This window comes from Oreochromis niloticus, linkage group LG5 (genome assembly GCF_001858045.2).
Source record: "Oreochromis niloticus isolate F11D_XX linkage group LG5, O_niloticus_UMD_NMBU, whole genome shotgun sequence".
In the NCBI taxonomy this organism is placed as follows: Eukaryota; Metazoa; Chordata; class Actinopteri; order Cichliformes; family Cichlidae; genus Oreochromis; species Oreochromis niloticus.
The window spans coordinates 36,497,121-36,524,769 of NC_031970.2; the positions used below are offsets into that span (position 1 = coordinate 36,497,121).

General features: G+C 42.0%; 1 protein-coding gene across 4 annotated transcripts in view; it reads right to left on the reverse strand.

Moving 5' to 3' along the window:
- lhfpl4a (LHFPL tetraspan subfamily member 4a) overlaps nucleotides 1–27,649 on the reverse strand; it is a 52,276-nt gene continuing 24,627 nt past the window's right edge. Inside the window, exons 2-5 of one of the 4 annotated variants that reach the window (XM_005452210.2) lie at nucleotides 20,701–20,937; nucleotides 18,135–18,151; nucleotides 14,115–14,147; nucleotides 1–3,444 (exon numbers count right to left, since the gene is read on the reverse strand). In XM_005452210.2, the coding sequence (XP_005452267.1) occupies nucleotides 3,391–3,444; nucleotides 14,115–14,147; nucleotides 18,135–18,151; nucleotides 20,701–20,937 (341 nt within the window). In that variant the 3' untranslated portion in view covers nucleotides 1–3,390. Of the gene's footprint in view, nucleotides 3,445–5,256; nucleotides 5,603–14,114; nucleotides 14,148–18,134; nucleotides 18,152–20,700; nucleotides 20,938–27,649 lie in introns of those variants that run through there. The other 3 variants (XM_005452211.2, XM_025907538.1, XM_005452212.3) reach the window with 3 other exon arrangements.

Below are 27,649 nucleotides of genomic sequence, written 5' to 3' on the forward strand. Positions count from 1 at the left end.
TTGTTAGTTACTGGTTTATTATTTTTAAAACAATGACACTAATGGTGATAAAAAGGTTATATGGCACTGGCAGCCATGCTGGACTCTCCTCTCTGCTCAAACATTCCTGTTTCACTACAGAGAGACATCAGAGCATCCCATAACCAAACTAACACTCAAACAAAGGCAGAGGAAAAAGAAAACAAGTATAAACCAATCATTTTCATCTTGATTAGGTACAATTAAATGACAGTGTTGGAAAGGAAGACCAAATCTTTTTTATTTATATATTTATTTGCATGGATGTGTCTTTGACATATCACTCATTCAGAGCAGCTCAAATGCCATTGCTGCGTATGCCACAAATTATCCAAGAAAAAAAATCATAGCAAATACCCATTTACTTTTGCTGTTATTAGTACAACTGTTGAATTGATTGAAGGAAGATAGGGTGGTGTATAAGTGGAGGACGGTGCACACAAGTGGACTACATCTTATGCAGTAGGCGAATCTGAAAGAGGTAGGAGACTGCGCGGTGGTCGCACAGGAGAATTTAACTAGGCAGGAAAGATGGTAGTCTGTAGGATCACTTCATTCATCAAGAGGAAGCAAGTGGGGGCAGAGGCTCCGGAAGGAATTGAGACGTGCTCTGGGTGGAAGGGAAGAATTACAAGCTGAATGGGAACATACAGCTGTAGTGCTGAGGGAAGCTGCCAAGCTGTTTGGTGTATTCTCTGGACAGAGGAAAGAAGACAAGGAGACTTGGTGGTGGGATGAGGAAGTACAGAAAAGTATTCAAAGGAAGAAGTAGGAGGTTAGGCTTATGGCAAAGAGAGAAAAAAGGGGAAAAAAGAATCAATCTATCAATTGGCCAGGCAGAGAGAGACTGAGATGGAAAAGATGTGCAGCGGGTTAGGATGATTAAGCACAGAAATGGAAATGTGCTAATGAGTGAAGAGTCTGTTGACAAGACAGAAGACAGAAGAAATACTCCAAGGAACCGATGAATGAAGAAATCGAGAGTGAGAGAAGGATAGATGGTGGAGAGTTTTTGAATCAGGAAGTGCAGAGGATTAGTAAGGAATAGGTGAGGGCAGCTATGAAGATGACGAAGAGTGTAAAGACAGCAGATGACATAGCTGTGACGGTGTGTGAATTACAGGGAAACTGGTGGAAATGTTAACATGTAAGGAGTAGAGACGAGTTTAAATACCTGGGGTCAACCATCCAAAGCAACAGACACGGCAAAAGAGAGGTGAGGCAGGGTAGTTTTGGTGGAAATGAGTGTCAGGGGTGATATGCGATAGAAGGGTAGCAGCAAGAGTGGAAGAGAAGGCTTACAAGGTGGCAGTGAGACCTTACTCCACAATGATAAAAGGCTGAGATGGCTGAGTGGTCACAGAATTTTAGATGTTAAGATTTAAATTCAGATTGACCAGAAAGGACAAGAATGAGAAATGAGTACATCAGAAAGACATCTCTGATTGAGTGGTTTGGAAAGAACGTTGGAGAGAAAAGGTTGAGATGGTTTAGGATGTGTGCAGAGGAGGTTTGTGGATGTAGTGCAGGGGGTTGGTGTGACAGAAGAGGATACCAGAGACAGGGAGAGATGGATGCAGATGATCTGCTGTGGGACCCCTAAGGTGATCAGCCAAAACAAGTATTAATACATTTGTTATAAACATATACTTGCTTGTGCAAAAACTAGTTGAGAAATCTGTACTGGAAACTTTAACCCTGAGCAAATCTCACAAAAACTAAAGATCCTTTGCTGCTCACATGTTCTTAACAATCTTGAATGCTCCAGTCACGCAGGTATTCAACCACTGAGGATCAAAAGTCAGACTAATATTACTGCCAATTATATGACGATTGAACTGGATAAACAAAAGAGAATGGATCAATTGATGGATGTTTTAATACACCTCAGCAGGAAAAAGGAAAAAGACTCCTGAGGCTGACAGAGAATGAAAGGACATCTATCACTTGAGATGACTGTGAGTGCAATATCATACCACTAAAAATGCACAGGAAACTCTTCTAAACGTTAAATCTCCATACTTTCATTCATTGCATGCCTCTGTGTGTCTGCCACTATACCAGTGTTTTGAATATAGATTATAAATTTAATGCTCTTGATGATGTCCTGGTTGAACATCAATTTTATAGCTGAAATTTACATCATGTTGCGGAAAATATTAAAAACAAACAAAGAAACTTTCCCAGATAGGCTGAGTAATCCTTAAATCAATTAAAAGTCATGTCATGTGACTTTTTTTTTTTAGATTAAATGCCTTTTACAGCATTTAATTCTTGATAAATGATCAAACTAGCCCCTGACTGTAAATGTGCGCGCTAACTAGCATCTTACAGACTTTTGTATTATTGGTAATCACCAAAAGAGATTTTCCACAAGGGTTTTTAGGCCACTTTAAACCACAACAGAAACCACATTCTTTCCACCTTCTCCTTCAGTTGTGCCTTCCAAAATGAAAATGCCTTTTAAAATCATCATGTCAGCCAATTGTCTGTGTCCATATAAGATTAGCTACACTGTATGCAATTCTTTTTCTTGTCCTCTCAATGCTCTTCAACTGCTGGGCATGTAGCATGGACAGTGCAGCAGACTGAATGGAGTCTGAGCCCCAGCATCGTCTTTTAGGCCTGAGATAGATGCAGCATGCAGGGCTATTTTTGGACATACAAACAGAACCCAGCTGAGGAAGAAGAACAGATATCACCCCTTTGACAACAAACCAAGCCAAAAACTGTAATGTTGTGAAATACGAACGAATGAAACAGCTGGTTTTGGCCCCCTGTCGGTATTACACACAGAGTAAAGGACAAACATGTTATACTGTTAACAGCTTATGAATATGTTGTTTGTTGTATGTTGTTTACCCTGTTTCCATAGAAACTTTTATTTTGACGTTCCTGGGCTCAGACCTTGTCGTGTACAAAGAGAAGTTGAAAATGAACCTAAAAAAGACTTCAAAATGACACCTTGTCTAAAGTGTACAAAAGTTGTTTCATTTCTTTTTTGTTCTTATGTCATAAGTAGCACCTGTGTGCTTTTACATACGTGTTTTTTTCTCAATTCAATTATCACAGATCTTTAACTCTGTGAGCTTTAATGTAATAACTCCATGGAACAATACGAGTGTGTGTTTGCGAATGATTTTATCCCAGAGTTTGGTAAAGCTGATCATCCCACTTTCTCTCAGGTTTTGTTTCTTCTCAAACAGTTTGACTTTGATAGATTAGTCCGTGTCAGTCCTGTTTATCAAACTTTGACCTCCAAAACCCAAACCAAAAGGGTTTCACCTGAAGAGCTTAGGACAGGAGATGGAGGAGGTGAAGTATCGGGGAATGAGGCACAAAGCTGGAAGAGGAGGAGGAGATCATTGGTTCTTAATGGAACCGTTGAACACAAAATCTTGGATCCTTAGTTTCTTGTACTTCAATCTGGTTAAGAAACAGAGATAAAGAACAGAGACAGTGTCAGGACAGCAGCATCTGAGCTGAGAAATAGAAACTGAAACATGCCATGAGAGACAGGAGGGGATAACAAAGCATGCTATATACTATTTTGTACTCGCAGGGATAGGCTGTGCTTGAACACTGGGGTTATATGTCAAGCACAAAATTAGGCATCATTTGCACACATTTCTATCTCATATGCAACAGTTTCGAGTGGAAATGTCTCTGTAAAATCATGCACAGTTCACAGGCTGGTTCAAGACTGCACACATCTGTTAAAACAGAAAATTCCTTCCTCACCTTCAGTGAATTTCATGTGTTTGTTATTTTGTTAAGAACACCAAGACAATGCCTCCTATATTTTTCGGATAAAATCTGATATGTATCTGAGAAGATATGATGTGCAGTGCTAAAGAATCCATGCAAAAATTCCCGTCTCCAGACTGTACATGAAGCCACTGTGATCTCCCCCACTGGTTCTGGACTCTGCATTTTGAAGCCTCAAAGTTAGTGGGGTTATTTCTGGTATATAGTTGGCACATTTAGATGAACGGGTGATGAGCACTGTATTCCAAAGCTGTTCAGGTGTAAAACACACATAACTGCTCATTACTGCCAAGTACCAGAGTAATAAAATACACAAATTTCACTCAGCACAACCACACAGCAGGTATCATTATTAATCAACAGTGACATTCATGAAGACCATAAACACTATTGAGCTGTTATGATGGATTAAATTATCAATAGAATCCAAGATTTTTGTTCTTTTTTTCTTTTTTGTTTGTTTATTTGTTCCGGACTTCAGACAGTCTTTAGCATGAATGTTTTTGAGTGGGATGTACCACAGAGAAAAGTGTCACCTCTTGTATTTTAAACCAGCCTGCGATCTTTCTGTGAACCAAACCATGTAGTTTAGTAAATAAAGTTATTTAAATTGATAATATCATATCAAAATACCTGCTAGTTTCAAAATCTGTTGGCAGCTGAATTTTTTCCCTTTAAAAGTGAAAAAATAATTAATTTTGTATACAAGACCCCAAATGGATCCATATGAAACCAGACGGATGAAAAACTGTGTTCAGGGACGTTCATGTTAGAGGCTGTGACTATTGCCTGGTATGTGGCATTCAGACATTTTCTAGTATTTTCAATTCTATTCTCTTGTAGATCAGTTTTGCACATTCATTATTTTCCTGCTGACTCCACACACATTCAAGCATGACTGACTCTTCTTTCCTTTCGTATTTTGTTTGGTGTTGTAACCTTCTTCAATTTAAATGAATGATGTTAAAATTCAAATGACTGTTGGAGCTTCCTTTGTTTATGTCACATGACCGCAAGTCAAAGTAGGGGAAGTGTCACAAGGACTTTGACATATGAATCAGCAGGAGGTGGTGAATAAAAGGCCAAAAACATACAGAAACGTCGCAATGTGACAGGCTTGAAAGTTTTTCTTACAGATTTTGCAGCCTCATTCTGATACACTTTCAGTGTAATTTTGTCCTTTAGAGCTGCTATGTCTATTTGAAATGCACAAACCTTCATAGTTCTGCCATGAGATCTTAAGAGCCCCAGCTTGAACAGTCTCGGTCGTTGTGTCCTTGGGCAAGACACTTCATCCGTTGCCTACTGGTGGTGGTCAGAGGGCCCGGTGGCGCCAGTGTCCGGCAGCCTCGCCTCTGTCAGTGCGCCCCAGGGTGGCTGTGGCTACAATGTAGCTGCCATCACCAGTGTGTGAATGTGTGTGTGAATGGGTGGATGACTGGGTGTGTAAAGCGCTTTGGGGTCCTTAGGGACTAGTAAAAAGCGCTATACAAATGCAGGCCATTTACCATTTACCATTTAATGTTTTATTAATGTTTATTGATAACTCAATGAAAAAAATCTGTTTCTTTTGATGGATTAACAGAACCGGAAACTATTGTAAATGTCACAAATACAAATGGGAGCAACTTACTGGCCTGTAAATACCAAGGTCAGAACAAGTATAATTAAACTCAGTTAAGCAAGCAGCAGTCTGATTTGAGGCATCCATTATTTAGCCAGTCACAGCTGCCCCTGGATGAACCTTCTGTTTGTGACTGGATGGCTGGATGGGGAGGGATGGGGGGTGAGCTTGAATGTTGCTGATGAAGGCTGCCTGTGGAGAAGGATATTAATAGCTCCAGCACTTACTGGATTACTCATTCTCCAAGCAAAACCGTTGAATGAAAATGATTTTTTATCCAAAGTTGGTTGGATGTTGGGTGAGATGTGGAGGTTATTGAATATTGTATTATCTGTTAGGTGCCACGCCTCCAAGAAATACATACATACTGGACTCAGTTACACTGTGAGGGGATTTTTCTTGCACATTATCTTTCTTGACATTTATGTATGTTTGTAAACACCAAATTCCCTGAGCCTGGTTCTGCCGGAGGTTTCTTCCTGTTAAAAGGGAGTTTTTCCTTCCCACTGTCGCCAAAGTGCTTGCTCATCGGGGGTCATATGATTGTTGGGTTTTTCTCTGTATGTATTATTGTAGGGTCTACCTTACAATATAAAGCACCTTGAGGCGACTTCTGTTGTGATTTGGCGCTGTATAAATAAAATTGAACTGAACTGAATTAAATTCCTACTGTATCAGATATTTGATGTGGTGGGCTTCATCACAACGGTAAGTCTAAAGCTGTCAAAGAACTTGGAGTGATAAGAAGGAGAGCTAAAAGAACATTACACTGCAAACACCAACATACAGCTGCAAAGTCAGTGTTTTGCCATTTTAACTCAAGAACATCAGTCTTTCAAAGCATAGGTTCAGATTTACATTGCAATAACGTCATAGTGTTCCAAAAGAAAGGACAGCACAACATAATGTATTTACACACAAAAAAGCCCCACTGTTGACCATTATGAATAATGCAGCCTAACTAGTAAATAAAAGCCTCATTCCAAGAAATTTGAGATGATGTATAAGATTTAAATCACTTCTCACAAACCCACAAATGATTCACAGTAGAGCATAGAAAACACATCAAGTGATTAAATTGAGACATTCTAATATTTCATGAAAAATATAGCTAATTTTGAATATGAATGCAGCAATACTGTCACGGCTGGGTTCTTTTTTGCTTTTGTTTTCTTTGTTTTCCTCAGTGAATCTAAGCTTCAGTTGGAATGGTGGCTCCACCCCTGGGCAGAGTATTACCTGCATTGTCTTCACTCCTGTAGTGATAATCACCTGGAATACTCACTTGCCTGCCAGCTCTCTGGCACTGGTCACTTCCCTCTTGGAATCAACCTGCCTCCTAAGATACCCCTCGTTTTTATGCTCACTGCCAAGTAAGACTGTAGTTCACTCACTCTTGGACATAGTTCAGTACCTACTGAGCCCTCTCGTTTCACTCTGGATTCACTCTCATCCCTTTGGAGAACTCCCATTGTTGATCCTGTTAACCGTGAACTCAAGCTTCCTCTCAGTCACCTTTGCATTATTTTTTAAATCATTTTGTATAAATAAACTTAAAAAAAAATGCAATCAGTGTGTTGAGTCAGAATTCAGTGTCTTCTCATGCCAAATACGACATGCCAAAAAAGCTGAAATCCACTCTTAACAGTCCGTAAATATCCATGGAGGTAACCAAGGAGACCAGCTGCTGGACAAAGGAGGAAACCTATTCCTGCCTGATTCTGTTTTAATGCAGTGCTGCAGTGATTTCTCCAGACTGGCTGAATCGCTTGATATTATGCACTATATATGGTGAGATATTAAAAGTTATCACAATTTGAAATTGATGAACATTATCTTAAAGTTATTGCAGTTTTTTGCTGACTGATGACCTTCTCTTGTCTTTGGAGAAGCTGTCTCTCCAGGTCAAAGGAGTTTGCAAAGAAAAGCGTCTGGACTTCTTTGAGTTGCTTGAAGACGTTTCACCTCTCATCCGAGAAGCTTCTTCAGTTCTAAGGTCAAATGGCCGAGAGTCCCAGATTTAAACCCAGTGGGAGTCTCCCCCCCAATGAGGGACAAAGGACCCCCTGGTGATCCTCTAATCACATGCGCCAAGGTGTGAAAGTGGGTGTGGGACCTAATCAGCCAGGGTTTCGGGTGAGCTCATTGTGAAACCTGGCCCCACCTTGTCATGTGAATTCCTGAGGTCAGATGGCCCAGGATGTGAGTGGGCGTTAAGGCGTCTGGGGAGGGAACTCAAAACTGGATTATAGATGGCAGACAGTTGGTGTCGTAAACCACCGCCTCTGTTCAAAGATGGTCGCTCACAGTGGACATAGATGGCCTCTTTCACTCCTCTTTCAAACCATCTGTCCTCTCTGTCCAATATGTGAACATTGGCATCCTCAAAAGAGTGACCTTTATCCTTAAGATGCAGATGGACTGCTGAGTCTTGTCCTGTGGAGGTGGCTCTTCTATGTTGTGCCATGCGCTTGTGAAGTGGCTGTTTGGTCTCTCCAATGTAGAGGTCTGGGCATTCCTCGCTGCACTGTACAGCATACACCACGTTGTTCAGTCTGTGTTTTGGAGTTTTGTCTTTCGGGTGAACCAGTTTGTGTCTGAGTGTGTTGCTGGGTCTGAAGTACACTGGGATGTCGTGCTTGGAAAAAACTCTCCTGAGTTTCTCTGATACACCGGCTACATAGGGGATGACAATGTTGTTGTGTCTGTCTTTCTTATCCTCCCTCGCTGGTGTCTGATCTTCTTTTCTGTGCCTCTTTGCTGACTTTATGAACGCCCAGTTAGGATAACCGCATGTTTTCAGTGCTTCCTTTACATGTGTGTGTTCCTTCTTTTTCCCTTCAGGCTTGGAGGGAACATGTTCTGCCCGGTGGTGTAGGGTCCTGATTACTCCAAGTTTGTGTTCCAGAGGGTGATGGGAGTCAAAGAGGAGGTACTGGTCCGTCTGTGTGGGCTTCCGGTGAACTTCAATGTTGAGGTTGCCATTCTCTTCAATGTGCACGGCGCAGTCCAGGAAAGGCAAACAGTTATCCTTTGTGTCTTCCCTGGTGAACTTGATGTTTTTATCCACAGCATTAATGTGCGCAGTGAAGGATTCCACTTCTTGTGTCTTGATTTTGACCCAGGTGTCGTCTACATATCTGTACCAGTGGCTGGGTACTCTCCCTTTAAAAGAGCCAAGAGCCTTTCTTTCCACTTCCTCCATGTAAAGGTTGGCTACAATAGGTGACACAGGGGAGCCCATGGCACAGCCATGTTTTTGTCTGTAGAAGCCTTCGTTGTATTTGAAGTATGTTGTGGTAAGGCAGAGGTCTAACAGTGTGCAAATCTGATCGGGTGTGAAGTTGGTCCTGTCTTCCAAGGAGCTGTCTTCTTGTAGTCGTTTTCTGACAGTCTCCACTGCTTCCGTGGTGGGTATGCAAACTGGTTCACCCGAAAGACAAAACTCCAAAACACAGACTGAACAACGTGGTGTATGCTGTACAGTGCAGCGAGGAATGCCCAGACCTCTACATTGGAGAGACCAAACAGCCACTTCACAAGCGCATGGCACAACATAGAAGAGCCACCTCCACAGGACAAGACTCAGCAGTCCATCTGCATCTTAAGGATAAAGGTCACTCTTTTGAGGATGCCAATGTTCACATATTGGACAGAGAGGACAGATGGTTTGAAAGAGGAGTGAAAGAGGCCATCTATGTCCACTGTGAGCGACCATCTTTGAACAGAGGCGGTGGTTTACGACACCAACTGTCTGCCATCTATAATCCAGTTTTGAGTTCCCTCCCCAGACGCCTTAACGCCCACTCACATCCTGGGCCATCTGACCTCAGGAATTCACATGACAAGGTGGGGCCAGGTTTCACAATGAGCTCACCCGAAACCCTGGCTGATTAGGTCCCACACCCGCTTTCACACCTTGGCGCATGTGATTAGAGGATCACCAGGGGGTCCTTTGTCCCTCATTGGGGGGGATACTCCCACTGGGTTTAAATCTGGGACTCTCGGCCATTTGACCTTAGAACTGAAGAAGCTTCTCGGATGAGAGGTGAAACGTCTTCAAGCAACTCAAAGAAGTCCAGACGCTTTTCTTTGCAAACTCCTTTGACTACGATGACCTGGATGACTGAGAACCTTCACAGACATACTGTCTCTCCAGGGTTACATTGTGGTCAATGGTTGTTGGACATTTGAGTTATGTGGTCATATTAAGGCACATATATTTCTACTTATTTAAGCTATGTGTTAAATTTAACATAATTTTTGACTGCTTTAACAATGGACATTTCCCAATTTTGGGATATCTTAAGTTCTTTCTGTTAAACAGAACTGAGAAAGGCTTTCTTTTTCCTCCCATGGTCTTCCACTCATCCAAGCACTCACGGTCTCATGTTTGACATTTTTTAAACAAGATCAAATCATCTGTTGACATTGAAAATCAACTCTCACATGTTTTAATGTTATTTTTTCCAGACTACAGGATTACCTTATTTGTTCTTTACAGAGCAGATACATAACACGAGGAATCTGTAGACAAGGCACAAGATTTTTTCATGTATTAACTACTCCTGTTTAAGCAAGTAAAATAGAACATGTAAGGAGCAAAAGGACAACATTTTCTGAAATGCAATCTCAAAACCATCAATTATTATCGGCCAATAACTTTGGGAATAAACCCTTTTGTCAAAAAGCAATTTATGAGGAATAAGAAAATTGTCCTAATTTTATGATAAAATCATAATCATCATGATGATCATAATAATAATAAAAATCATAATAATTATTAACAACAACATGGCCCTGCGACAAACTACAGTAGCTGCGATCAGCTCCAAACCAACACGACCCTGAACTGGAAGAGCGGAAGAGAATGGATCAGTCTTTGGTTTTAATTATTCAGTTATACACTGAATACTTAAGGTATGTAAGGTGCAACCCACAGCCCTCCTTGAAGCAGTAAAACAAAAAACTAAGGATGGTCCCAGCCTTGACCAATGAGAAATAGCTGGCATGGGCGAGTGCTGAGCAATGAGAAACATAGCTGGGTTCATTACCTTCAAATATGATGTATATTTAATATATTTAATATTCACTTGGCTAAGAAACGAGAAGTGGCACCACAGACTACATATAGTACACGCCTCTCTGCAGCTTCTCTCCTCCTGCTACCCCCCCAAAACCCCATCTCCATTGAGACTGTGTCAGCTCCCAAACAGACAAAAAACAAACTAAAAACCAGCAATAAACAACTTAAACATAAAAAATCACAAAGAAAGAACAATACAGTATCCACATCTGAACCAAAGAGTAAAACAGTGAAATGTGGATTATTAAATATTAGGTCTCTCTCCTCCAAGTCTCTGTTAGTACATGACTTAATAATTGATCAACAAATCGATTTACTCTGCCTTACAGAAACCTGGTTGCAGCCGGATGAGTATGTTAGTCTAAATGAATCAACACCCCCGAGTCATTCTAACTACCAGAAACCTCGAAGCACAGGCCGAGGGGGCGGTGTGGCAGCAATTTTTCACACCAGCCTATTAATTAACGAAAGACCAAGACAGACTTTAAATTCATTTGAAAGCCTGATGCTTAGCCTCGTCCACCCCAGCTGTAAAACTCAGAAACCAGTCTTACTTGTTATCATCTATCGTCCACCTGGGCCTTACACAGAGTTTCTCTCTGATTTCTCAGACTTTTTATCTGATTTAGTGCTCAGCTCAGATAAAATAATTATTGTGGGTGATTTTAACATCCATGTAGATGCTAAAAATGACAGCCTCAACATGGCATTTAATCTGTTACTAGACTCAATTGGCTTCTCTCAAAATGTAAAAGAACCCACCCACCACTTTAATCACACTCTAGATCTTGTTTTAACATATGGCATAGAAACTGAACATTTAACAGTGTTTCCTGAAAACCCTCTGCTGTCTGATCATTTCCTGATAACATTTACATTTACAATAATTGATTACACAGCAGTGGAGAGTAGACTTTATCAAAGTAGATGTCTTTCTGAAAGTGCTGTAACTAAGTTTAAGAATATAATCCACCCACTGTTATCATCTTCAATGCCCTGTACCAACACAGAGCAGAGCAGCTACCTGAACGCTACTCCAACAGAGGTCGATGATCTTGTTAATAATTTTACCTCCTCACTACGTACGACTCTGGATACTGTAGCTCCTGTGAAAACTAAGGCCTCAAATCCGAAGTACCAGACTCCGTGGTATAATTCTCAAACACGGAGCCTAAAGCAGATAACTCGTACGCTGGAGAGGAAATGGCGTGTCACAAATTTAGAGGATCATCATTTAGCCTGGAGAAATAGTTTGTTGCTTTATAAGAAAGCCCTCCGCAAAGCCAGAACATCTTACTATTCGTCACTGATTGAAGAAAATAAGAACAACCCCAGGTTTCTCTTCAGCACTGTAGCCAGGCTGACAAAAAGTCAGAGCTCTACTGAGCCAACAATCCCTTTAACGTTAACTAGTAATGACTTCATGAACTTCTTCACAAATAAAATTTTTATCATTAGAGAAAAAATTACCAATAATCATCCCACAGATGTAATATTATCTACAGCTACTTTTAGTACCATCGATGTTAAGTTAGACTCTTTTTCATCAATTGATCTTTCTGAGTTAACTTCAATAATTAATTCCTCCAAACCATCAACGTGTCTTTTAGACCCCATTCCTACAAAACTGCTCAAAGAAGTCCTGCCATTAATTAATGCTTCAATCTTAAATATGATCAACCTATCTCTAATAATCAGCTATGTACCACAGGCCTTCAAGGTGGCTGTAGTTAAACCTTTACTTAAAAAGCATCTCTAGACCCAGCTGTCTTAGCTAATTATAGGCCAATCTCCAACCTTCCTTTCATATCAAACATCCTTGAAAGAGTAGTTGTCAAACAGCTAACAGATCATCTGCAGAGGAATGGCTTATTTGAAGAGTTTCAGTCAGGTTTCAGAGCTCATCACAGCACAGAAACAGCTTTAGTGAAGGTTACAAATGATCTTCTTATGGCCTCTGACAGTGGACTCATCTCTGTGCTTGTCCTGCTAGACCTCAGTGCTGCGTTCGATACTGTTGACCATAATATCCTATTAGAGCGATTAGAACATGCTGTAGGTATTACAGGTACTGCACTGCAGTGGTTTGTATCATATCTATCTAATAGACTCCAATTTGTGCATGTAAATGGAGAGTCCTCTTCACCCACTAAGGTCAATTATGGAGTTCCACAGGGTTCAGTGCTAGGACCAATTCTGTTTACATTATACATGCTTCCCTTAGGCAGCATCATTAGAAGACATAGCATACAGTTTCACTGCTATGCAGATGACACGCAGCTCTATCTATCCATGAAGCCAGGTAACACACACCAATTAGTTAAACTGCAGGAATGTCTTAAAGACATAAAGACCTGGATGGCCACTAACTTTCTGCTTCTTAATTCAGATCAAACTGAGGTTATTGTACTCGGCCCTGAAAATCTTAGAAATATGGTATCTAAGCAGATTCTTACTCTGGATGGCATTACCTCGGCCTCCAGTAACACTGTGAGGAACCTTGGAGTCATTTTTGACCAGGACATGTCCTTCAATGCACATATTAAACAAATATGTAAGACTGCTTTCTTCCATTTGCGCAACATCTCTAAAATTACCCCACCCCATTTCCCCATCTTATCTTAATGACCTTGTAGTACCATATCACCCTATTAGAGCACTTCGCTCTCACACTGCAGGCCTACTTGTTGTTCCTAGAGTATTTAAAAGTAGAATGGGAGGCAGAGCCTTCAGTTTTCAGGCCCCTCTTCTGTGGAACCAGCTTCCAGTTTGGATTCAGGAGACAGACACCCTCTACTTTCAAGATTAGGCTTCAAACTTTCCTTTTTGCTAAAGCATATAGTTAGGGCTGGACCAGGTGACCCTGAATCCTCCCTTAGTTATGCTGCAATAGACGTAGGCTGCCGGGGATTCCCATGATGCATTGAGTTTTTCCTTTTCAGTCACCTTTCTCACTCACTATGTGTTAATAGACCTCTCTGCATCGAATCATATCTGTTATTAATCTCTGTCTCTCTTCCACAGCATGTCTTTATCCTGTCTTCCTTCTCTCACCCCAACCGGTCGCAGCAGATGGCCCTGCCCCTCCCTGAGCCTGGTTCTGCCGGAGGTTTCTTCCTGTTAAAAGGGAGTTTTTCCTTCCCACTGTCGCCAAAGTGCTGCTCATAGGGGGTCATATGATTGATGGGTTTTTCTATGTATGTATTATTGTGCGATCTACTGTACAATATAAGGCGCCTTGAGGCGACTTCTGTTGTGATTTGGCGCTATATAAATAAAATTGAATTGAATTGAATTGAATATATAGCCCCTTATGATGGCTGAGAAAGACTAAGGTAAGATCCTGTTTGACGTCCAGATGCAGATGGACACAGGTACCCTGGAACCCTTTCCTTTAACATTCAATTTGCTCTAAAAATTACTTTCACTTTGTAAATTGTATTGAGCACTTTCTTTGACAAGGAAGCTAATTAAACAGAATTACAAAATAAGGATAAGTAAAAGTTGAGTGCATTATTTCTCACAAGACAGGAAAGCCATCAAGTTCTCAGGCATAACTGATCAAAGCACATGCAAGGACAACATGCTGGAGAACTCGACAAAACTGCAGTGTCTTACACCATTCATTCGCAGAGAGGGACCAAGATGGAGCTAAAGGAAGGAAGCAGTTTTAATGTAAAGCTATGGTAACTAAAGAATCTCACTGTGCATGTGTTTCAAACATTTCATATTCATGACGGTCTGCTGGTTTGTTTAGCACTGGCACTAATAGACTAATAGTGCTTAAACTAAATCAACCTGATATCGCATGAACACCATCGAATGCAGCCGAATCCTCAAACTTACATTCTATTTCTTTTCTTAAAAAACAAAAAAGTCATGATCTCAAAGAAAGAAGTGAAGGAAAACTTAAAGATATAAGCGTTTTATAGGCCTTGCCTATGCCAATGAGCAAAACCGAGGCATAAGATGGAAAATGCAACAGTAATTTTCATAATGAACTGCATCTCTGCGAGTGGTCAGATGGTGCATGCACCTCGTTGAATTGTGCATCTTTTGCTTTTATTTCATAAAGGACATTTCAGTATATCTTGTACTAATACTGGAAATTAAGGACACTCTAAAGCACATTTCATAGCTTAAATTAAAAAAAAAGACTTCAAGTACTACCCCCAGTGATTGTAATCATAGAACTTTTCCTGTGACACACCTGTCACCCATTTATGTGTGCAGAGATTTTTAAGTAGACCACACATGTTGATGAATACACACAGAAACTTGAAACCCTGCATCACGCACAGTCTTCAGTGAAAGGTCTTTCCTGACTTGACGTCTTGACACATCCACTTGCAGTGGGTCCCGCTCCTTTGGGAAAACGTGCCCGGGGATGTTTTGCTCTACATGTGAGCACCCACTTAATTCTTTCCCATTTCTAGCTCTGTGCTTTTTATTATAGCCTGCATTCACTCAAGTCGATACATGAGTATACAAGAGTCTCTAAAGTGAAGGAACACCATCGCTCTCGTGAGGACAAATGCTAAATATCTGACCTGACAGCAGGTCAGCTGAAGCTCAGACTGAAAAAAAAATCGTTTACTGTGGGGAATGTCCTCTCTCCCGGAGGGACATCCCCACAAAACCTCACCCAGGAGGTGCCCAGGAGCCACCTCAACTGGCTCCTTTCGATGTGGAGGAGCAGTGGCTCTACTCTGAGCCCCTCCAGAATGGCAGAACTTCTCACCGTATCTCTAAGGGAGAAGCCAGCTACCCTTCGGAGGAAGCCCATTTCCGCCGCTTGTATTTGCGATCTCGTTCTTTCGGTCTCTACCCACAGCTCGTAACCATAGGTGAGGGTAGGGGCGTAGATCGACTGGTAAATTGAGAGCTTCGCTTTTACACTCAGCTCTCTCTTCACCACAACAGACCGGTACAGCGTCCGCATCACTGCGGCTGCTGCACCAATCCACCTGTCGATCTCCTGTCTCCCGTCACTCATGAACAAGACCCTGAGATACTTCAACTCCTCCACTTGGGGCAGGAACTTGTCCCTGACCCAGAGTGCGCACTCCACCCTTTTCCAGCTGAGGATCATGGCCTCTGATTTGGAGGCGGTGATTCTCATTCCCACTACTTTGCACTCGGCTGCGAACCGTTCCAAGGCAAGCTGGAGGCCATCACCCGATGAAGCCAAAAGAACCACATCATCTGCAAAAAGCAGAGATGAGATCCTGAGATGACCCAAGTGAAAGCCTTCCGCCATTTGGCTACGCCTAGAAATTCTGTCCATAAAAATTATGAACAAAGTTTATAAATTATGACAAAGGGCAGCCCTGGCGGAGCCCATCACCCACCAGGAACGAGTCCAACTTATTGCCGGCTATGCGGACCAAGCTCTTGCAACGGTTGTATAAGGACTGAATGGCCCGTAGCAATGGGCCAGACACCCCATACTCCCGGAATGCCCCCCACAGGACCCCCCGAGGGCCACGGTCGAATGCCTTCTCCAAGTCCACAAAACACATGTAGACTGGTTGGACAAACTCCCATGCACCCTCAAGTATCCTCGAGAGGATAAAGAGCTGATCCAGTGTTCCACAACCAGGACAAAAACTGCATTGTTCCTCCTGTAGCCGAGGTTCGACTAACGGATGGACTCTCCTCTCCAGCACCCTGGCATAGACTTTCCCAGGGAGGCTGAGGAGTGTGATTCCCTGGTAGTTGGAACACACCCTCCAGTCCCCTTTCTTAAAGATGGGGACCACCACCCCGGTCTGCCAGTCCAGGGGTACTGCCCCTGATCTCCTCGCAACATTGTAGAGACGTGCCAACCAAGACAGCCCTACAACATCCAGAGACTTCAGGAACTCGGGGCGGACCTCGTCCACCCCAGGGGCTCTGCCACCAGGGAGTTGTTTAACTGCCTCAGTGACCTCGCTCCCAGAGATTTGTGGGTCATCTCCTTCATCCCCAGACTCTGCTTCCGCCATGGAAGATGTGCCAGTGGGATTGAGGAGGTCCTCGAAGTATTCCTTCCACCGCTCGACAATTTTCTCAGTCGGAGTCAGCAGCATTCCACCCGCACTATACACAGTGCAGGTAGAACACCGCTTTCCCCTCCTGAGTCACCTGACGGTTTGCCAGAATCTCTTCGAGGCAGTCCGAAAGTCTTTTTCCATGGCCTCTCCGAACTCCTCTTACACCTGAGTTTTTGCTTCAGCCACCACCCGCGCCGCATTCTGCTTGGCCTGTCGGTACCTATCAGCTGCCTCCGGAGTCCCACAGACTAACCAAGCCCGGTAGGACTCCTTCTTCAGCTTGGTGGCTCCCCTAACCTCTGGTGCCCACCATTTGGTTCGGGGATTACCACCACGACAGCCACCAACTACCTTGCGGCCGCAGCTCAGTGCAGTGGCTTCAGCAATGGAGGTGCATTGCAAAAACATGGTCCATTCGGACTCAATGTCCCCAGTCTCCCTTGGAATGCTGTTGAAGCTCTGCCGGAGGTGTGAGTTGAAGATCTTGCGGACCGGGGCCTCTGCTAGACGTTCCCAGCACACCCTCACTGTACGTTTAGGCGCGCCAGGTCTGTCCAGCGTCCTCCCTTGCCACCTGATCCAAATCATCACCAGGTGGTGATCAGTTGACAGCTCAGCCCCTCTCCTTACCCAAGTGTCCAAAACACATGGCCTCAGGTCTGGTGATACGATTACAAAATCGATCATCAACCTGTAGCCTAGAGTGTCTTGGTGCTAAGTGCACTTATGGACACTCTTATGTTCGAACATGGTGTTCGTTATGGCCAAACTGTGGTTTGCACAGAAGTCAGAACACCGCTCGGGTTCAGATCCGGGAGGCCGTTCCTCCCAGTCACGCCCTTCCAGGTCTCGCTGTCATTGCCCATGTGAGCATTGAAGTCTTCCAGTACCAGTACCCCACCCAGGGAGTCCAAGAAAGCTGGGTACTTTGAACTGCTGCTCGGCGCATAAGTGCAGACGATGGTCAGGACCCGTTCCCTGACCCAAAGGCGAAGGGAACAAACCCTCTCGTCCACTGGGAGAAACCCCAACATACCAGCAGCAAGCCGAGGGGATACCAAGATACCCACCCCAGCCCGCCGCCTCTCACCAGGGGCAACTCCAGACTGAGACAGAGTCCAGCCCCTCTCCAGGAGGCTGGTTCCAGAGCCCAGGCCATACGTTGAGGTGAGCCCAACTATATCTAGCCGGTACCTCTCAACCTCACGCACTAGCTCAGGCTCCTTCCCCACCAGAGAGGTGACATTCCATCTCCCAATTGCCAGTCTTGGTAGCTGGGGATTGGTCCGCCAGGACCTCCGCTCCTGGCCGCCGCCCGGCTCACATTGCACCCGACCCCTACAGTGCCTCCTGCGGGTGGTGGGCCTGCAGGAAGGCTAATTGAAAATCTTATTGTATTGCTTTACTGGCAATACAATAATAAAAATACTGAAATGGGATACCGAGCAGCATGTAGTTTTACTCTAAATAATAAGCAACAGGATATTATTCAGACTAAATCTGAAGAGTTTAGTGTCTGTTATATACATGATGTCATACATACAGTACATCAACCATGAAACCACAGACTGAAGACATGATGTACTTGTACATGTGCACTTACCCTTGACACAACGAAGTCTGTGGAAAAGACAAAAGGACAAAGATCACACTTTGATTGATTGAAGGTTGTTGAATGAAAACATGCCTGGTAGTGGCTGTGACCTGACAGCTTTTAACAGTATTCTAGCTTTATTTAGTATTAAATAATTATGTTATGAAATATCCAAATGTGACATAATGTTTCAGTTTGTGCACTGATTGATTTTTAAAGCTCCCTGCATGCCAGAGCTTATACAGAATAACCATGTTTCACTTTTCAAATAACACTGGACTGTTTGCGGTTCATAAAAAGGGATCAATTATTATGTTTTTAAAACCCTTGTAACAGCCAAATACTTTATACATACATAGAGGGAGTTCTATAAAAAGCTCTGGTCACATAGTTTAGTCACTATATCAGAAGTGCCATCACTGTTTGTGAGTGCCAATGCAGCTAATGTACTCTAGTTTGATAATGTGTTTGCTGAAGGACTTGTCAACATTCCTACTGTAATATTCAACTCAATTCAGTTCAACTCAAAATGTATTTACACACATTGATTTAGCACCAAAGCACAATGGAAGTTACCACAAGGTGCTTTATATTGTGAGGTTAGGTATGTTCTCCTTGTGCGTGTATGGTTTCTACCACGAAGTCCTCCAAAGAGATGCATGTTAGGTTCAGTGGAGATTCTAAATTTCCACAGGTGTGTGTCAGTGTAAGTGGTTGTCTGAATGTACTCTGCTGATGAAAAGCAAAAGCAGAACCGACTTTCAGATAGGAGCTTATTCCCAGTTTTTGTGCACAGTTTATTTTCAAGGCTTAACTGAGGGTCACACAATTACAGAGAGTGAAATATTATGCAGGAAGCGATTTGCTCATTCAGGCATTGCCTTATTGCTGATAGCTGGTCACTAGCACTCTGTTGAGGATTCATTTCCCAAGATAAGCCTCTAATGCATTTACTACCTCTAATGTACACTATATTTCCAAAAGAATTTGCATATGAACTTGATTTACATCCCATTCCTTGCCCCACCATTTGCTGATATAACATCTTCAGCTCTTCTGGTATGGCCTCTCCCTTAGAGATAGGGTGAGAGGTTTAGCCATCCAGGAGGGACTCAGAGTAGAGCCGCTGCTCCTCCACATCGAAAGGAGCCAGTTGAGGTGGTTTGGGCATCTGACAAGGATGCCTCCTGGTTGCTCCTGGGTGAGGTGTTCCAGGCATGTCCCACCGGAAGGAGGCCCCGGGGCAGACCCAGGACATGCTGGAAAGATATCTGTCAGCTGGCCTGAAAATGCCTTGGTGTTCCCCCGGACAAGCTGGAGGAGGTGGCTGGGGATAGGGAGGTCTGGGCTTCTCTGCTTAGGCTGCTGCCTCCGCGACCTGGTCCCGGATAAGTGGAAGAAGATGGATGGATGGAACTCTTCTGGGAAAGCTTTCTAAAAGGTTTCCAGAGTCTTTATGGGATTTTTTTGTTTTTTTACTATTCTTCCAGAAGCACATTTGGGAGATCAGAGGCTGATGTTTTACAAGAAGGCCTGGCTCACAGGTCTCTGCTCTAATTAATCCCAATTGGTTGAGGTCAGTACTCAGGCTAGTGAAATTCCTCGACACCAAGCTCATTCATCCATGTCTTTATGGACATTGCTCTGTGCACTGGTGTGCAGTCATGTTGTCAATCCTGAAAATGTTCCCGATGTTGGAAGTGATTATTTGGAGCATGAAATTGTCCAAAATGTCTTGGTATGCTGAAGCATTAAGAGTTCCTTTGACTGAAACTAAGGGCCAAGCCCAACTCCTGAAAAACAACCCCATAACATAATCTCCAAATTTCAACAAACTTCATACTTGGCACAGTGCAGTCAGACAAGTACTGTTCTCCTGCCTACCACCAAATCCAGATTTTCATTTGGATTGCCAGACACAGTGTGATTCATCACTTCAGAGGACACAACTCCACTGCTCTAGAGTCAAGTGGCGACGTGCTTTACACCACAGCATCTGACACTTTGCATTGTGCTTGGTAATGTGAACCTTGGATGTAGCTGCTCAGATATGGAAAGCTATTCCATGAAGCTCTCTAAGTGCTGCTCACTAATCTGAAGGGCACATGAAGTTTGGAGATGTGTCGCTATTGACTCTGCAAAAGTTGGTGACCTCTGCGCACTGAGCTCCTAAGAATGACCCATTCTTCATTTGGATTGGTGAGTGAATACTTTTGGCAATAAGGTTTTCTCCAGAAAATCTTATCTTTAACCTGAAAAACACTCTAATAGCCCCAGTGCAGTTTGTCACAGACAACTTCTGGATTTTGGCTTGGTTTTTATGATAATATTCCATCTGTTATTGTTCATATGAGGCTGCATTTACCTGCTATTGTTGTGATATGGTGCTAAATATAAATATAAATAGAATGGAATTGAATGGAACTGAATTAGTTTTTATTATGTCCTGATATGTGAAACCTTACATTTTAAACATTGTGTACTAACCTTTTATCATGCATTTTCTACATAACATAATGATGCTCTTTATTTCCAATGATTTTTTCTGCCATGGTTTGTTTTCTCCAATCCTCACCTTTGTTTTCAGCCTTCAGCTCCTCCTGCAGGAAGTCCCTCTGCCGGTTGCCCAGCACGAAGGCCAGAAAGGAGAGGATAAGGGCATCCAGCACGCCAATGATAGCCAGAATGTAGGCCCAACGAACAGAGCATTTGCCCAAGGTATACTTTCCAGTGTCCTCACCACACATGTCCTGGATCACCTCTGCGTCCCAGCCATCCGGGAAGATCATACAGCCAAGCACGAGACAGATGGCTAGGAAAAAAAGAAAAAAGAGGGAATGGCCAGCAGTGAGCAAAGGGATTAGTCAATTAATAATTAGTACAAAGATGTGATAGATAAACAGTAGTCACAACAACCTGAGTACAACTTGTGTGACACTAGATTTTGTTAGGGAGCACATATGATATCATGCAGAGTGATGGGTCAAAGTAACAGATGTGTTACATTTAAAAACAGCTCATGACAGAAAATGTCAAGGCTGGCTGCATTGCTGGCAGGAGTAGGACCCAAACGCACGATTCATAACATGAAGGAATAACAAAAAGCCTTTCTTTGCTGTAAGAACCAAACACAAGGAAACCTAACCTAGAACTGGAAACTATAGGAACTGGGACTGAGACTGGAACAGAGAACTAAGAAACCGCAGAGCACAGAGGAAACACACAGCAATGTGGGAAAACACAACAACAGGCTGAGGAAGACAGGACTAAATACACAGAGGATAACAAGGGGATGGGAAATACAGCTGGAACTAATCGGACATAATGAGACAGGGAGGAAGCTGACTGAACATACTGAACACAGGACTAGGGACTATCAAAATAAAACAGGAAACATGTTTCACAAGGTGTAATGTGCATGTTGTAATTGGCATGTTTTAACTTGCTGTGTTTAATTATTTTGCATGTGTTGCTGTGTTTTATCATTTTTGATAGTGTTGTTTTATTCTTACAGTTTTATTGTATGCTTTTATTGTGACATTTGTTGACTTGTTTCTGGGGAGCAGAAACAAGTCTTATTGTTTGTTTCTATGGTAAATAAATTATATTTTAGCAACTTAGTTTTATTTCTCTACTGCCTTGGCCCCTCCATTGTGCTTCCCGTCTTAGAAGGGTTTCCCTTCTGATACCCACATTAAGACAAGCAGTAGCGGTTTTTGATACGGGGGTCGTGGTGAGGGGCGGCATCACGGGCATCGGCAAAAAAAAATAAAAAATAAAAAAATTGCTCGTACTCATGCTCCCCCGACATCATGCCAGCGCATACTGGGGATGGCATAGGCACCGATCGGTTTTCTAGCGCCCATTTGCTGGGAGTAAGGGCGCCCTCCGTTTGCGAGGTGCGCCTGCTGCTTGCGGCACAGGGAGGAGAGGGCGGGGCGGCGGGGGAGTCTCTGGCTGGCTGGAGCAGCATCTAATAACCAACTCACAAAATAAAACAAAATAAAAACAAACCAACAAACACGAAAACACCGGACATTATGATACAGACTTATAATTTGCACCGATGTTTTTTCAAAATTCTATACGCGAAAAGTGAGCGCGAGAGCCCTCGGTGCGCCTGCTCGCTGCTGAAGTCAAAGTAAACTTTATTGGCATCTCCGCTACATACAGTCCAGTATATAGAGAGACGAGACGACGAGGCTCCAGTTACAGCAGTGCAAGTAAACAAACAATAAATATAAGAAGAGTAAGACAATAAATATACACGTTAGGACTCGGGGTAAAGGGATCAATAACCATTTAAATGTATATTTTATAGTTTGATGATTTAAAGTCTCACACACAACCCGTCGAAAGGGGAGGGGGGCTGCTTCCAGATAGAGCACATTTCATTCATAATGTTGTAAATCCAAGCCCATTATGTATTCATGATTTGAATCCTGGGTTGGGCGAAATCCCAGAAATAAACCCTAGACAAAGTGAATCTGTAAACCAAGGTGTAGGTCTATTAGGTTATGTTGTGGTGATCCTCTGGTTGAGGGATGGGTGTTCATACTGGAGTGCAAAATTAAAACCAATGGAAGATGGACAAGAAAAGTTCAAAGCCATCAGGAGCTCAGTTTAGAAAAAAGAGAAAAGAAGAGAAGGAGAAACGAGCAAAAGATCCAGGTAAGCAGATGTGTCATTGGATAATGGCAGGTCATCCTGAAACAATCAGAATCAGAATACTTTATTAATCCCTAAGGAAATTATGTGGGTTACAGTTGCTCCAAGAAGAAATGGTAAAAATAGTAACAGTAACAGACTAAACTTCAAACAATACATTATGTTACAGATTTTAATATTAAGTAGTCATTGTCAATTGTTGATTTGTCCTGTTCTCATTGTATGACAAATTATGATGGCTGTTTGGTAGCTGTTTGCATACTATGCATACTCTCTCTCTCTTCATATTTGTGTGTGTGTATGTTTCTCTGGTGAAATTCAATATGTTTATGGTTAATGTACAATCCTTAATATTTATACACACATTTAAACACACACACACACACAAAACTTTATGTGTGTGTGTGTGGGGGGGGGCAGAGGGAAATAATAATTATACTATATCAAGGAATATAAATTATACCAGAAAACAAACACTGGGTCACAGACCCAGGACCATGACAGAAAATCAATAAAGGTGTTATTTTTCCATTCCACCCTGTACTGTATTTTGGTTGCACTGGTGTTGCCAGTATTTGCCTGACCTCTTGCTCTTGCCTGAGGGGGGAAGATGGAGAGCAGCAGGGAAAGAACTAACATCAAGAGCAATTGCAGTTCTTCCTTATCCTCAGTATGTCTGTTTGGCTTCTTGTGACATTAGCATGATGCATGCATATTCATGGCAATATTTTCTTTGCTGCTGAACACAATGAGCTATTGATACTTCATCAGTTAGAATGAAGCAAAATGAAAGCATTGATCAGGAAATTTTCAAAATATTTCCTGGAAAGTCTTGCTATCATGAGGCTTTTTCCTTTGGTTGCTAGCATGCAAAATGCAACTACAAAAAATGCAAATTTTTCCCCTTTAAAATCAGCCAGTAAATTGTAGCCACTGAAAATTAAAATTAATTGACATACAACATGTACAAGACAGCTTAGTTACATCTTAGTCACATTAACCATAGGACATATCTTTTTGTACAGAGGACACAGACCGTATATAAATTCCTCCCTGTGTACTCAACTGTCAATCTCCATATTACATCTGATGGCTCTGTTCTTGTGACTATTTGGATCACTTTTTTTCCCATTTTGAACTACAAAAGGATGCATCTGTGGAAACTTTGTGTGCGTGTTTATATGTGCATGCCCCCATAAGGCCCAAGTGATCTCTTGGTATGTATGGGCCCAGCTGACATCAGGCTGGCCCTAACAGATGGGTCCCTGAATGCCTCATTTACTGGACTATTGCTACTATTGAGAACAGCATACAAGGCAGAAACCCCCCCAGAAAAACTTGTATGAACTCAAAATGTAGGAACATGCAGGAATGTTGAGGGTTCAGCTGTTATAATGGATTCTGAGCTGCGTTCAGTTTACTTCAATGATAACAACACTATCCAAACACTCCATGTCTCGTTATAGACTGTGAAATAATACAGTTAACTATTATAGAAGGATGTGCATTTTTATTTTCATTTGTGTAAATATCTGGATAGATGTTCATGTTAAATTTACAAACAAAACAACAACATGTAAATGGCTTGTTCTTCTTCAGTGGAACAAATGTGTGAAGCTCTAGGCATGGAGAGTTTTTGGAAATCTGGACTATGCCGGGGCATGAAGTAGAACCAGTTCTCTGCATCTCCACCAGAAAAAAAAAAGAAAGAAATTTGCTGCCAAAACCTGAACAAAAGCAGCTTCGGTGAGTGGTTTCACCATTAATATACTATTTCTAAGAAAGTCGATTAATGGTCTTTATTAATTAATGGCATAAAAAAAATCATGGTCTAAGAGAAAGTATGACTACCTTTGATAGTCCTTTTAGTTATGATGCCAGACATCCCACAATTTTGAACTGGTTTCTGGGGATGATGTTTCTGAAATACTAACCCAAATGAAACCGTCAATAAGTGGCATTTTACCCACAATCTAATTTGTTAAACTCTTTGACTCTAATGATTCCTCTGTGGTCCCTCTAAATTGCTCTTTGTTATCAGACTGTGTTCCAGGCTACTTCAAACAGGGTGTTGTCCAACTCCTGTTGGAAAAGCAAAGCCCAAACCTGGACTTGTCACTATCCGTGGGCTATAGGACCATTTCAAAACTTCCTTTTACTGCCAGAATATTAGAAAAGCTTGTTGGGACATAATTATGGAAGGTTTTGAAGTAGCAAAACTTTCAGTGTGGGTTTCAGAAAGTTACATTCCACTGGAATAGCTCTCCTTAAAGTCCTCTAATGACTTTTTGATGGCAAATATAAGTGACTGTTCAGTCCTTGTTTTGTTGATAGAGGAGCAAACAAACTGGCTTTCCAGGCTAAATGATGATCTTCTAAATTAGTGGGAGATGCTAGTTCCTCTTCAGCTTTTGCCTTATCTGCTTTAAGGTGCACATTTGAGAGTTATATCAGGGAGTCAAGTAGTCGACTACTCTTGCAAAAATTTTGGATAAAAGGAAGGTCGGCGATTGGCCTAAAATCAGCAGTTTAATTACTATCTGATTAAATAAAAACAAATGTGCAATATAAATGTCTGAAAGAAGCGGATCTATCAAATGATCCTAGATATATCACCCCTAGAGTCAGTGTCAAAGGGACTTTTCTAAGTGAGAGTTTCTATGACAGACACTGCACAAGTATCATCTTTGTATCTCAGTGTTTACCGGCACACTTAAAATACGTCATCTAATTTATGCAGTTTACTTCAGAAGCAACCACAACAGGTTTAGTGTGCTGTTACGAGTTTTTCTCCTGCCTGTATCACATGGAACATGTGAACAACATTCACTTTTAATGATTCATCCAGCCTCATTTTAATCCATGTCAGGAAAGCTGGGGTCCCCTGTGTGAGTGTCTCTCTGAATGTGCGCTCATGCATATTAGAGAAAAAAAAATCAATTTAGGATTCCTGTGAGTTAGCTCACTCGTGTGAGAGACAGTCGTTTGTGTATGTGTGTGTCAGTGTGTGGTTTCCAGATTAGCACAAACATGATCCTGTTTTTGTGGCATGATACTTTGATGTCCTTATATTCCTGTCACTCTTCTCACAGTGTGGGGTTTAATTCAGCCGCTCTCTGCTGTGGAACATGACACAAATAACACAGCCGTGGCCTCACTGAAAGCTTTGCTCTGTCTTTTTCTTTTTAAATCTCTACTTAGTGCATGGACTTCTCCAGCTACGATGAGCCCCTAGGAGTCAGTAAGGTTTGGGAAATACAGTTATTTTGATTACAGCCTGCATTAAAGGTACCGTGTGAGGGTTTAGACTAGGCATAATAAATCTAAACCTTCCTTGAAGTCTAATGTGCTGAAAGCTCATAAAATTAATCCTTTTTTTTCCTTTTTTTTTTTTTTTAACATTTCATTGAAATAAAAATGTTATAAAAATGTGTATGAATTCAATACTACAAGTCACAAGCAAGCACATCCTTTTATTACCTGATAATTTACAAGAATAAGTCTAAGACCTCCTCTGTGCAATGGCCATTAGAAGAGCTTTTCTTGCTTTAATCTTATTTCTTGAAATAACCCTTATTTACATCAAAAGCAGTTAAATGTTAATCTACTTCAATTTTCAAAATGCATTATTTACAAACTCCAACCGCCAGCTTTGCCACCAAAGCAGTAGTGTGATTGCCCAGACCTCAGCCATGTTACTGTTGCTGGCATGTTGTGCATGTAGAACTATGGCTATGCATAAAGTCACGGTCCTTAGTGTACTCTGCACTTTTCAAGCACATGGGTGGGTAGGAGAGAGAGAAGAAGCATGAGAGAGAGAAGGTGAGATGGACAGACAATCTGAAGCATTCTTGGACTTGAGTTTTTACTGATACTGTAAGTACTAGAAAAAGGGGGAGTGGGGATGGTGCACAATAGTGTTGGGGCATGGTACTAGGCCTAGTGTGAAAACATCAACAATGGCAAAACACATTCATGGTATAGCTCTTACTTTAATACATACAATTAAATAGTACTGAAGTGTCTTGTAGTAGTGATGGGCTTTGGCTATGAAAATAAACAGTTTACTCTTCTATTTTTTTTCTTCTTTTTAATAACATGAAAATGACCGTTTTGATTTTGTTGCAGTTTGGTTTGGTGCTGTTCAGGAAAACTGTAATCTCTGCTGTTGGAAGGTGCAAAAACAGAGGAGCTCTGTGCTGACACTTGATGGGTATACGTCAGAGATTTCACAAAGTTAACAGCACTCCATCATCTGGACACAAAACAGCTGAGAAAGAGCCAAAAAGAAAAAAAGAAAAATATGTATAAAAGGAGAAATGCTCAAATGAGTTTTTCCTGAATTTTCATTGGACATTCTGTCTCTCCATTAAAATTGAACCCCGACAAAAATTAGAGCCTATTCATTATTTTATACATGAGCAATCTTCAGCAAGAGATGAAATAATCATTTCCCACACTATATAGTGAAGCCAGCCAGCTATTTCAGGCATGCAATAGATCTTACACAGAGCAATGATTTGTTCTTCTCATATCCTATACCAACCATGCCCTCCCAGTTCAGTGATTGATTTAAGCTGAAGAATGTCATTTCTCCCGTCAGTGCCATTGCTGCCCTGTAGCCACCTTAATATCCACCTGTTATTCAACCTGCTTTCCCTGTAGCAGTCATTTTTGTTGGAAGAGTTGAGCTTCAAGTGCATCCTGCTGCTGTAACAAATAAATGAGAAATAACACCTGTTTGTGCTGGCATTATATAAGGGACAATCACAATGTAGCTGCTGTTGATTTACAATGATTTAAGATTTACTGGTTAGAGGGTCATCAGTAACAAATGTTAGTCTCAGAAAGGAATG